Source organism: Dacryopinax primogenitus (assembly GCF_000292625.1).
Source record: "Dacryopinax primogenitus strain DJM-731 SS1 chromosome Unknown DACRYscaffold_23, whole genome shotgun sequence".
Classification (NCBI taxonomy): Eukaryota; Fungi; Basidiomycota; class Dacrymycetes; order Dacrymycetales; family Dacrymycetaceae; genus Dacryopinax; species Dacryopinax primogenitus.
The window spans coordinates 441,445-453,792 of NW_024467220.1; the positions used below are offsets into that span (position 1 = coordinate 441,445).

General features: G+C 50.4%; 5 protein-coding genes across 5 annotated transcripts; all 5 read right to left on the reverse strand.

The window, feature by feature from the left end:
- Window positions 1-441: 441 nt before the first annotated feature.
- DACRYDRAFT_91683 (RabGAP/TBC) lies at window positions 442-1,866 on the reverse strand (the record flags this gene model as incomplete). Its single annotated transcript, XM_040777015.1, has 8 exons — window positions 442-591; window positions 640-728; window positions 787-918; window positions 973-1,155; window positions 1,206-1,320; window positions 1,369-1,554; window positions 1,608-1,688; window positions 1,765-1,866. The coding sequence occupies 8 exons, from the start codon at window positions 1,864-1,866 to the stop codon at window positions 442-444; spliced, it is 1,038 nt and encodes a 345-aa protein (XP_040624293.1).
- A 1,018-nt stretch (window positions 1,867-2,884) lies between these two features.
- DACRYDRAFT_97207 (uncharacterized protein) lies at window positions 2,885-5,537 on the reverse strand. Its single transcript, XM_040777434.1, has 6 exons — window positions 5,466-5,537; window positions 5,364-5,416; window positions 5,197-5,314; window positions 5,033-5,140; window positions 3,647-4,975; window positions 2,885-3,598 (listed from the first exon to the last, which is right to left on the reverse strand). Exons 1-6 carry the CDS (start codon window positions 5,529-5,531, stop codon window positions 2,924-2,926), a joined length of 2,349 nt encoding a protein of 782 aa, XP_040624294.1. The 5' UTR covers window positions 5,532-5,537; the 3' UTR covers window positions 2,885-2,923.
- Window positions 5,538-6,864: 1,327 nt separating this feature from the next.
- Window positions 6,865-8,747, reverse strand: DACRYDRAFT_97208 (ATPase V1 complex subunit H). Its single transcript, XM_040777435.1, has 11 exons — window positions 8,644-8,747; window positions 8,394-8,595; window positions 8,269-8,344; window positions 8,158-8,223; window positions 7,921-8,097; window positions 7,758-7,865; window positions 7,626-7,713; window positions 7,414-7,577; window positions 7,234-7,359; window positions 7,082-7,183; window positions 6,865-7,032 (listed from the first exon to the last, which is right to left on the reverse strand). Exons 1-11 carry the CDS (start codon window positions 8,713-8,715, stop codon window positions 6,909-6,911), a joined length of 1,305 nt encoding a protein of 434 aa, XP_040624295.1. The 5' UTR covers window positions 8,716-8,747; the 3' UTR covers window positions 6,865-6,908.
- Window positions 8,748-9,705: 958 nt separating this feature from the next.
- DACRYDRAFT_111940 (uncharacterized protein) lies at window positions 9,706-10,203 on the reverse strand (the record flags this gene model as incomplete). Its single annotated transcript, XM_040769313.1, has 1 exon — window positions 9,706-10,203. The coding sequence occupies one exon, from the start codon at window positions 10,201-10,203 to the stop codon at window positions 9,706-9,708; it is 498 nt and encodes a 165-aa protein (XP_040624296.1).
- Window positions 10,204-10,552: 349 nt separating this feature from the next.
- Window positions 10,553-11,755, reverse strand: DACRYDRAFT_18777 (uncharacterized protein; the record flags this gene model as incomplete). The annotated part of the gene is made up of 1 exon (XM_040771387.1): window positions 10,553-11,755. One exon carries the CDS (start codon window positions 11,753-11,755, stop codon window positions 10,553-10,555), a length of 1,203 nt encoding a protein of 400 aa, XP_040624297.1.
- Between the last annotated feature and the right edge of the window lie 593 nt (window positions 11,756-12,348).

Consider the following 12,348-nt stretch of genomic DNA (forward strand, 5'->3'; position numbering starts at 1 on the left):
CTCACCATTTGGTGTGGTCAGCCGAAGGGCACTGAGGGTGCAGTGCTCTCCCACAACACTTTCCCGGTAAATCGAGTTTTTTGGCATCAAATTGTTATTAATCAGCTCTCTATTTTTGTTGAAATGTATACTAGATCTGAGTAAATTACACACACAATTTTTTTTGTTTGATCATAATAATTGTGTGTACATTAAAAGTTGCACACATTGCATGTGCAATCCGAAGGTTACTTACTATTTAAGGAAATTAGGAGGCAAATTGCCTCCGAGGCGCGCAAGGGCACAGGCACAGGGCACACTTCTCGTGTATACTCCTGTGACACTATCCATGCGGCTCTGCACTGTTATACGATAGAATGCACACAGCATGGAAAACAAAGGAGTTGTACATGGATGTTGATGCATACTCGCCTACTATACAATTCACCCCGACCAAACACCTTAAACCCCTCTCCTAGGAGTATTCCGTCCCAGATGGCTTTGGGCATCCTTCCACGTGTTACTCAACTGCCATGCTTTGCCCATCAACTCCTCTATATTCCGATCACCCCAATCCTGCGTTGGAAGAGATTGCAAAAACATTAGCATGCCCTGATGTCACGTTGTAAGAAAATTTCAGAAACAATCGGGTAATCTTGCCTGGAAGTCCATCTCCAACAGTTGTCTACTCCATGTCAACAGGAACGCAGTGCACACAAACAGGTGAAACTGCGAAAACGCTTGACTGCCTTCACACTAACGAGTCATCGTCAGCTCCGAATCAGGGCCATCAGGGAGTTTAGGAACCAACCATGTAGGTATCCCACATTCGGATGGTGTTCTCCACGCTCAACTCCCGCATTAACAGACAGTTCATCCAACGAAACGCGAATTGCATGTATTCCACACCCTCATTTTGCAAGTGCTGGGAAAGCTGGCCTGCAGATTGCCTATTTGGTGGCACGTCGTGAATAACAATATTTGTGAACTTACGGTCTATCCGCCCAACCAACTCACTCATTTTGTTGAGAGAATTGACAATACCCGGTTGTCCATGTATATAGTTCATCTGGATGCCGTCGAGCAAATTTGATAGGCACCAGAAAGAATCCGCCTCCACTGCACTGAGCACGTCTTCGGGCAGCAATGAAGGAGAAAATGTTGCAGGATCCCCATCTATTTACATGTATCAGCACGTGCAGCATAAGTGGTCTCGTTTCACAGACCGATGTAAAACGAGAGGAATACTTGAAAAAAAGGTGTCACGAGATCATTGATGCCTTGTACATAACCAGATGCAGGATGTCGTATTGCCCAGAGATAAAGAATACGCTCGAGACACTGCATGACTTAGAACGCTGGTCTCATGCCGAGTCGCACATACCCTACCTTTTGTGTAATGGGATCTGCCCACAGGGGCACCCCAGGTCGTGTACGCGGGACGTCTATCACAATTTGATGCCAAATAAGTTGCTCTAATGGCTTTGAGAAGGTCAAGGTTGACATAGACAAATACTCCTGCCGCTTGGCATGCAGCTTCGTCACGCGCTGGGCGACCGGTAATGGTAAGTATGTCTGAACGCACATTGAATGTCAGATGGGATCATAGAAAAGGGGATATGACATACAAGTAGCAGCTGCCAAACTATGGGCCTCAAGTCGGCCGGAATACCTTGCCACGCCATCTGAGTGAGCTCGGCTACAGAAATCTTGGTTTAAAATAACACATCTGACAAACACGGATTGCTCACCCATATCGATGTCATCCTTCATGAGACAACGTACCAGCCGCTCACGGCGACGAGATGTGCGAGAACTCAGGCTACGCGTCAACTCTGAGGTGGATGCCAGGTTCAAGCCATTCGCAGAGAAAGTTTCGCGACCCATCGTTGGATACGTTGATGGTTGAGGACCAAACGTAGGCGGCGTATACGGCGTTGCTGGTGTTGGCGGGACCTGAACCACCCGTAGGATGGACAAAGGATCTGCAGGTCTATGCTTAGTGGCCCACTCAAAGAGCAAAGTGGTACATGCCCTTGATACGCTGTTGAACATCTACTTTCACCGCTTCTTTGCCGCTATGGAGGAGGATAGCTTTCGTGGACATTGGCCTCGCCTGACCTGCGGCTTCCAACTCCAAATCCCCCACGACCATCTCTGCCTCGACGTCGTCCAGTCGACTCTCTACCCGAGACGCCTCTGGCGAACTGCCCAAGCCCTCCGCTTCTGGGGATGACCTTGGAGAGTCTTCGTCGAGTTTCTCGATGGTCCGAATGCGCACCCACCCAGCCTGCTCTCGCTCTTTCATCAGCGCCTCAACATCATCATCTACTGCAGACTTATCCAGAGAAGGCGGATTTAGGTTACCGTGCGGTGACGGGTAGGAGGATGGCGATGGGGCCACAATATGCGTGAAGGAAAACGCATGATCTTGAGACTGAACAGATGTTCTTGATGAAGTACGGCCTCGGGCCCCAGGACGTGCGGGAATTGGGGTGGCCACTGGTCGGGATGACGTTGCTGCTTCAGATTTTGAGGGCTTTGCTGGCCTACGAGTTCCTGAAGGGCGCTCCGAAGAGGGAAGGGATGTCGTGCTGGCTAATGCTTTTCTGGGGAGAGATGCTACTGGAGATTGTTTTTGGAGTGACTCCGAATCGGAGGCCGAATCCCATGCATCGTCGTCCGCAGCCCAATCAGATTGCCAGTCGGAGAGAATTGTCGTTGATGGCCTGAGCAATATGTGTGGCCTCGCAGGAGGCGCAGCCATGAAAGGCGAATGTAAGCACAGCTGAAAAGGAGAGGAGTGCACCTGGTATCGCGCGTGCAAGGGTAAACCGCCGCCACCTGGTTGCTGGTGAACTCGCAAGCTCCCCAGGTTGTTAAAGGTAATGTTCAACATGGAGGGATGTGAGTTTCGACAAAGATCTTATGTATCCCATGTATCCTACGCTTCGTCGTCATCGGATAGAAGTTCGACAACTTCAGGGTCGCCAGTGTGAGCCGGGGCGCTCTCCTCCGCCAGCTGGTCCTCCTCCTCGTCCCCTTCTGCGTCACCATCCTCCCCATTATGTTCATCGCCCTCTTCCTCATAGGGACCGTCATCCTCTCGTTCATAATGCTCTTCACCTTCACCATCCTCATCCTCATACCCATACTCACCCTGGTCATACTCTATCTCATAATCTTCCTCTCCGTCTTCGCCATTTACATCATCCCCCTCGTATTGACTGTCGTGCTCATTTGTGCCCTCCTCATCTTCACCTCCTTGGGCGGGCCGGTTCTCCAGGCCTTCATCAGTCTTCGCCTCTTCAGCATCATGCGCAGCCAGCAGACCTGTTGTAATAGTCGTCGTTACGGCGTTTTCTGTCTTTTCAGCAACTGGTACTTCCTCAATGCTTGGGAAAGAATTTGGGGCCTTCTCAGGAAATTCATGCTGAGCACTGGGTGCAACATTCATCAGTGCTTCCACCGCTTGCTCCAGACTGTTCTTGAATGAGATCGCATCCTCCTCCGATTTGCAACGCATTTTAAAGGCGGATGGCTTGCCACTGTCAAGACCGGTAAAAGAAACAACCCTTTTCTCAACTGTCGCTTCAAGTGTATCATAGATGTAAAAGTTCTGCCTCAAGTCAGAACCTGGAATGCGCTGAGGTTGGGGGTAGCGTACGAGTTGGATGCGAGATGTACCCTCCTGTCGGAACAACAGCCGCTTCTTGGAGGTGTTTTTATCTTGCTTCAATCGGATTGCGCCAACACCTTTATCGCTCCATTCAGCACCTGTTCCATCCAACTTTTCTACGGATTGGTATAATTTGCAGCGCGTTTCATGGAGTGTAACCTCGTTCTCTTCCCCTTCTCCTTCCGGCTCGGGCGTAACGTCCCGGATACCGATGGCGGTTGACGCAGGCGAGGGTTTGAACAGAATCGTAGTAGCGTTACCATTGCATTGGATGTTGTCCTGGATAATGTTGCCTAGCTCTGGTGCTTTTGCAAATGAAAGTGGGCCGGTAGCGAACGAAAACCCGGTACTTGACGTCGTACCAGGTTTGCCGAAGCCAAAACCACTCGATCCTGTCAATGCACTGCCAAATAACGTTGCGGAAGCATCAGATGGCTTGGTTTGATGGGTCAGCATTGAAGGAGAAATGACAGCTTCGTCCTGATGAGAACTTGGTTCCATGCTTGCAAATGGGGACGGGGGCTTGAGAGAGATCCCCGAAAGGCCAAAAGAGGAAGTAGGGATTGAGGAGGCGGACATGATGGAATGACCGGCAAGGGAACTTGGAACCTTCGGTTTAACAGAATCGCCAAAAGATTCCATGAGAGCAGACCCCGAGGTTTCTTTGGAGAGCATAGTGGCTGGTTCCTGAGTTTTCTTCTGCTCGAACGACACAGTGGTTGTAGAGTTGGGGGGAGGAACTTTGTCGCCTTGTGAGCACATGGGTCGTTCAGCTGCAAGCGTCGACAATTTCACAGAACTGAACATGTTGACCGCACCGATAGGGGCAACGGGGGAGCTAAAGGAAGCTTTGAAAAGTGATGATGATTCAGCAGAAGATGGGGTAAACGAAGCCACCTTCCCCCCAAACACGGAAGTGGCCGATGGTGGCACCGTTGGGGGTGCAGTGCCTGTCAGCGTTGGTGTGTGAAGTTTCGTCGTCGGGGCGAGGGCTGCGGTGCTGGCTGTTTCCATTGCAACTACGTCCCACATACTGCTGATATCTTTGGGTCGGTACTTCGCATCGAGGACAGACCTATGAACGTCGTAGGTTGGGAGCAAAGTCCGGAAAGCGTCGGCCAAGTTCTGTAGAGGATCTGTCTTCAACAGTTCTTGCACGGCTCGCAATAAGGACACGTTAAGCCCTTGCCTCACAATGTCGTACTTTAGGGAAGCATCGCTCGTTTCAAATTCTTCGCGGGCCGCCCTGGTGGGCCAAGCAGGAGAACCAGGTCGATTCATCGAGTGTGAGACGTCCCTACTAGATTGGACAGCATCCTGTACCTCAAAACATGCCCTTGAGCCAGGATTGTAAGTATTTGGGGACCCCCGTACCGTGCGCATATCAACGAATGCTGGAGGTTCAACCAGGTTCGACGTAGTCGCCGGAACAGGGGGTAAGGGTGCAGCACCGAAGAGCGTTTGGGAGGGAGAATTTGTAGACTAAGCGCGTCTGTGAGGACCATCCGGAAGTGAGATTATCTCCACAAAATGCCCACCTGGGTCGCGCTTGGCAATATATGTGGTATTGCGCCTCTGCTGTCCACGCTGAGATTGATGGCACCAGGTAAAACAGGGATTTCCGTAGCCTGAAAACGCTTTGGGATACCTTTGATACTAATTTCTTGTCAGAATTGCGGCTTAGCAGTAGCGTTGCGGGCCTTACGGTCGATTTTGCAGGTCGCTCTGTTGAGCCCGTCGAAAGCTAGTGCCCGGATTCTGTTCACCCTCAGATGCCAGCTTATACTTATAAACTTTGGTCACTTACCTCCTCCTGATCTCCTTCATCATCCATATCATTCTGAGTGATCTGCTTGTCCGCACGACGTTTCATCTTGAGCTTGGATGGTGAAGGACAAGGCGGAACGTACGTGGGTGTGCACGAGTGGGGTGGCGCGTCAGATCCCGCAGGACGTGTCGGTTGGGTCAGTACATCAACCTGAACGACCATGTCGCAGACTTTGAACTTAGTGTGGACGATCCGAGCTTTCCACTATGCTAAAGTTCGACCTCATGAGAACAACAGCAAAGTCCCTCTGCAGAAAGGGCCATTTTACGTGCACTTCGAAAAGAACCAGTCTCTCAGCGACGCGACTGTCTCCTGCACCCTAAAAGTTGCCAAGAGCAGGAGCTCAGAATGTCCTGAAACGATCGTGCTTGATCTACCTCTCTATAGTACTTTGCCAAAGATCAATAGCATCCCTGCTGTGAACGCCCATCGTAAAGATAATATCGTCATTGTCACTCATCGAGACTTGAACAACTCGAGCACGGTTCAGGTAGGTCATCTGGCCCATCAGGAAGTCCGCGGTGAACAGAGGATTTAGGCATATTGTCGGCTTATGCTACTGCTAGCATCAGATACAGATGCTTGTGACTTGATCTCCCATGTGTCTTCTGTCTGCGACAGCCCGTCTACCGAGGCCCCTCTTCATAGGCGGACGGGCCCCCTCCCTACACTGGACCACGCCTCCACTCAAGGCCACCTATTTGGACAATGCACATCTCCGCTTCTATCATCTCAAATTGACATATTGGAACCCACCATCCAGGCAAATTCGTCCTCGGCATATGGAGCCGTGACTGAGGGTGGAAGTCAAGCTCGGAGAGATATTGAGTTTGGTCACATAAGACGACCTGCACACAAATCGTCTTTGATGGCCCAGCATATGAGCGCAACGAGGAGGCATGAGGTGAGAATGTTTCTTCAGCACTGTTGAGATCTAGACCATATATCTGATCCTGGGTAACTGACGGCCAGCTTGTAACCATCCAAAATGAGTCTCAAGAACCCGTGAACATATACGAAATCGAGTCGGAGGAACTGCAGCCCATTGTTGCCAGTATTGTCCGAGAAGAGGGATTTGCAGACTTAGTGAGTTTCTCTGTGACATTTTCCACGTATTGTCGTGAACGACCTTTCAGATGGATAAGATGAAGATGCTGTGCCATGCGCGCCTTGTGTAGGCCAGACCTTTCGAGTTATTCCATGCAAGATTGTAGAGGAATTTTTTTTGGTGGACTCCAACCAGAGGTCACCGGAAATGCGATTGATATTGTGTTGCGCACTCTGAAGGGTAATGAGGCGCAGTTCAGACACACTTACGTTACAAGTCATGTGCTGACTCGTTTTAAGAGTATAATCAGAGTCTCGGGAGTGTTCCGTTCTGATGTGCATAGTCCATTATTAAGAAAAGGAGGACTGAAAACATCAAGAGGCCCAGGAGTGGCTGACAAGAAGCTGAACCGACATGAGTGCTTGGTATCGGACCTCGGAATCTTCATGCGACATCAGTTCCATCACCCTTGTCTTCGCCCCCAGGTCTGTTATAATCCTAACAATGTTGTCAATGGTACAGTCAACAAACGCAAAAGAATCCGGACTTTTTCCCTCGCTCACAATACTTGACGTATTTACCAATGTCGTGCGCAGCAACCGCCAGCATGACAGGATCCGTCGAAGTGTTCAATAGGTCGACCAGCCTCCTAGGAAGATGGGTTTAGGGGTCACGTGTGCATGTCATTCATCTACGTACTTAAGCTGCTCACTGTCGTTCTCGTTCAGTCTACATGCGTTCTCCTTCCAGAACTCGTCGGAATCATGGACAGGCGTCCAGCCAAGATGACCAGAAACAAGTTCTGAGGCATACTCATCATAAGTGCTGGTAACCGTCAGCAGTTATCCCAGGAGACAGATCTCATTGTGCTTGACATACGTGAGACTCTCAAATTGAGCCTTTAGTTCATCCCTCAAGAATAACACATCTTCCTTGATATCCTCATCGGAAAACTTTCGTCCCGTCAAATTCTGCACAAAAGGAAGCAACTTGGCGACAAGCATAGCAGGCAAGTTCGCGTCTGGGGCCTTCACTACCAGATTCTGGAAAAAAAATCAGTCATGCCACTCAAAGACTGCTCCTCAACGCACCTTGAAGGTGGCAACGACTACGCGGATGACTTTCTCTTTTGCAGCAGTCTGTGCCACTTCAGTCAGGATTGGAATTACGTCATACTGCCTATCAATCCTGTCAGAAAGAATATCTCTAATGATAAAACGCACCTGTTGATCGCCGCAGCAACGCTGGGTTCAAAAGAAAGTAACCAAATGCAAAAGGTAATTTGGTATTGCATCTGTGCAGTCTTATTCGACTTCAATAGTTGCACCAAGCTGCACGCATGTAAGCAAACAAGGTTCCAAGGAAACAGAACCAAGTCGACCCCACCTCTGCATGATACTGGGAACATGCCACACTGCTAATCGAAATGCCGGAGTGGGAAGAGTAGCCTCAAGGCACTGCACGCCAACGTCTCGGCGTGCGATCGATGTATCTTTAATCAGGGACGAAATGAAATTAAGGAACGTGTTGATGTCCATTATCCCCGCGCTATCTTCTGAGGAACTTTTCCGGACCAAGCTGATGTGTCAGTAACGTACCAACCAAACCACGTTACACACCCACCCAAACAGAATTGATAGAACTTGGCAGGCTTTCAACTGCACGAATTCGTCTGGGGTGTCCAAGGATCTGATCCGGTCAAGGTCCGTGTCATGGACAATCCGAGACACACACCTTAGAAGTGGCCCATAGGGTAGTTCAGGGTCATCATGTGCTGCCCCTGTATACAGTCCTATCCTTTCTTCATGGTCTAATACTCGTCAATCTCACTTAACTACCTGCGGCATCGGGGAGCTCACCGATAAGGGAATCTCCAATGAGCACCAATATGTACTGCAGGACATCGACTCGAACGAGCTTCTTGAGCAGAGAGAGATAGAGAGCAGCGTATTGTGCACCCTCGTTGACCAAGATAGATTCAATCCTGCTCCTTGGCTGCCTGTCGACCTTCTTGATTGCAGCTAATTCAGCAGGCGTTATCAGCCCCGCACGTTGATAACCCTTGTATTGTTGTTCAGGACAGGTGAGCGTGTTGGAGAATGCCCATACCTCCCATGGAATAGGCTTGGAGCGCACTTTCGAAGATGATTCTTCAAGGTACGGGTTGACAATCAAAGACATTACTGTCGTGTGCACACGCAGCCAGGTCCGACTGGAACTGGTGTGAAGGACGAGGTGGCGGTAAAGCAATGCACGTGATAAACCAGTGGACGCGTTTGATGACGTGGAATGCGGGGTATGCTTAGGCTTCCGGAATCAAACCTAAAACATGTTATGGTGCATGACGTGAAAGAAACGGTACGCGACTTTTGCTGGGGCATAGACTTGGCCCTGACCGCACCGGACGGTAGAGGGAATGGATATATAGCCATGTCATGCAGGCAATAGGAATCATCGCCTTTGATCTCCAAGCTCTCCGGCCATAACCGCCCTCCCATCACACCTCCGAAACGCGACGACCGACCCTGTGCCTCTCAATACTCTCAAACACTCCGTAACGTCACAGCCCGTCTCCTGGCAGAAACATATTTAAGGAGAGACAAGTCCTACTTGGCATCTTCCAATAGTCTGCGCTCATCAAGCTCTCCGAATACCTCTCAAGCTCTCCGAATATCTCTCAAGCTCTCCAAATACCTCTCAAGCTCTCCAAATACCTCTCAAGCTCTCCAAATACCTCTCAAGCTCTCCGAATATCTCTCAAGCTCTCCGAATACCTCACCCCTTCACTTCCTACAATGTCTTACAGTTATTATCAGTCTTACCAACCTACGTACTGGGGAACTTCGCAGTATCAGTGAGTTCTTCAGCTTATTCTGGTATGTTGTCATTTCTCACAAGCCTTCCTCGCAGCTTCCCCAGCCCCCCATCAGTCTCATACGTCCCGCAAGCTGGCTGGACTTCACGTGACTTCTACAATGCACACTCTTCATGGGCGTTGGGGGGAAATGCGGACAGGCGAGTCCGGCTACTTGGAGGAGCTCATGCATCCTGACGTCTTTTGTAGCACCATCTTCGATTTCGTGTGGAGTAAAATGAAAAACATGGTTGGGCTCGCCGGTATGGGCCGAGAAGAAGCACGCTTCTGGCACCGGCAGGTTTACAGCGGCATGGTTAGCGTTCGCAGCCGTAACTCAGCACTTTTACTAAACCAGAGCGTTCCAGGTCAACCTGAATTCTGTCCTTCCCTCTGATATCGGAGGTGCGGCTGCGCACGAAGCGTTGCGATTTTTCGAGCACAATCACTTCTACAATCAGTCCAGGTATGATGTTGATCGAGAGCGCGAAGCTGTTATGGGTCTTGCAATTGCGGAAGGCATGTCTTTTATTCCACAACGCTAAAGATGTCAACTCATGTGACTTCAGCAACAAAGCTGTGGAGCTATACTGGTCGCCCGGCGGATCGATATGGACGGCTTGAAGCTTGCGAAATTGCCGCTGCGACAGCTCGTCGGCTCCTACGCAATCGGTACGACCCGCTTGGGTTCGGTCTACGACGCCAGAGAGGTTCTTTCTCTGGTATGTACGAGGATGATCTCGCTCTTCTCCACAACCCGATGCACCGACGACGATCCTCCTCTTCCTATCATTATCGTCCATCGGCACAGGCATTGATGTCGGCACGACCATATGTGGGCGGCTCAGCATTGTCCCTCACAATCCCATCAAATGCCTACAGCACATATGGGAATGGCTATGCGACAACCACTGGGGGCTTGATTGCGTGGCATTGATTGACCCTCTGCTAGAAACACCTATTCGTGACTTGCCACGCTGGTCGTCGTGAGTTCGGTAAGACTCGGACAATACCCACTGTGACCATTGTAGAAAATTGCAACAATCATCCTGTAGATTCCATAGACACATCGTGCTTTGATGCTGGCATCGCACGTAATGTACCATTAACGACGAAAAAAAAATATGATCGGGTCACGCCTCATCAGCCCGCGTGCGTCTTTTGTCAAGCTGTCTTGAGGACCACTCGCAGTCTTCCTACGGCATCGTCGACTGGCGTCCAATATCTCTTGATAGCCATGTGCGAAGCAACAAACTTGGGGGGCAAAAGATGATGGACATCATTCTGGGTGGATAGATGGGGAAAGTGTGACGTGAGGAAAGGATTGGCATTTGCGCGAGTGAGGGCATCCATGGCGCGTGAGGCTGCGCCGGATGCACCCGACATCGCTGAGATCGTTCTGACACGCGATGGAACGATAGAGGGGATCGACGGCGCTATGGAAGGCGCGGCCTCCCGTGCGGATGAATCATGTTTGGGAGAATCGGGCATATCGGACGCAGGTGAGTCAAGAACAGTTGGAGCGGTGACGACGGCTGATGCAAATGAGGGCGGCCTTATCAAGGACATGGGTCGCAATCGACTAGGGGTATGTGGCGAGCGTGGTGCATGGTAGAGGGCTTTGCTCGAGCTCGGCCCTGACGTGGACAGAGGCGGAAAGTCGGTTTGGATAGTGAGATTGTTCGGATCCGATAACGTCCTGTGCAAGGTGGGTGTCGAAGAACGGTTGTCGTCCACAGATATTCCTCCATAGCCCACTCGCATCGAGGGCGCCGCATGGGCATGAGGACCGATCCGGATCTCTGGACCATCATAATCGCCTTCCTCATCTTCGTCTGCCTTGACCGCAGCAGTTGCTTGGGTCGGACTGCTTGCGCCGCTCTCGGAGGTCCACTCCTCCTCTTCCACACCGCCTGTGACTGTGACGGTATCTTTAACCGCAGACTGACGTTCTGAAGCGCGCTTCGTGGAGAGACGCGATGAGGTTTTCGGCCCGCCCATTGACAGCGTGGAGCTGTGAGGTCGTAGCGATGCAACATCCTCCACACTTTTAATCCTCCGCTTTGACTTTTCTTCGGTAAGTGAGGTGACGTCACGGTGACCTTGCGCGACGGCGAGCGCAGATGCAAGCTTGGTAGATGACTGAGAGCGTGCGTGGACTCGGGAAGAAACCGGACGATGCCGAGCAGCAGCTCGTCGTGAAATGTTCGTTGTCGGCTGGCCGTGTCCTTGGGACATCGGAAGAGTAACTGTTGGACCCATATTGGACGTGTGCACAACCGACATGAAAGCTACATATGGGAGGGCACCGCCACACTTGCTGGGTACAGGGCCCTTAGAAGCACCCGCATGATTACACATCCACATGGGCCCCTAGGAGCACCGCCACATCCTGACTCCCAGGTGAGACATGCATGTCCCCGTCAATATTCATCAAATAAATACACCGAGCCGTGGTATGCCGGACCTGTTCTATTCAGAGTTCATACACCCTTCAAAAGGCTTGAATTATTTTTTGTAGATTTAAATGTACCTGAGACATTCCCCCTTCTATGCAACCCCTGGGTGAGACATGCATGTCATTTTCAAAATTCATCAAATAAATACACCAAGCCATGGTATGGCAGAGCTGTTCTATTCAGAGTTCATACACCAACATGCAATTTTCAATGCATGTGCTAAATGTGTTTGTTTCAGATGTGCAGCAACTTCACAGAACATTATTCTCAGATTGGGTTCAACTGTGACTAATTTGAATTGATACCCTTACTGTCAAAGACATGAGCAGACTTCAATCAGCAATTACTGAGATGCATTCATCTTAATCTCTGTGGTGCCTATGCTCCAGCTCTATACAACGCTGATGAATGATGTCCACTTGTAGCCTGTCAGGGCACCAGCTCATTGGTTGGTCAAGAGACATGACTAAGCCTTTATGACATGGAAGTAGCTGGTATACC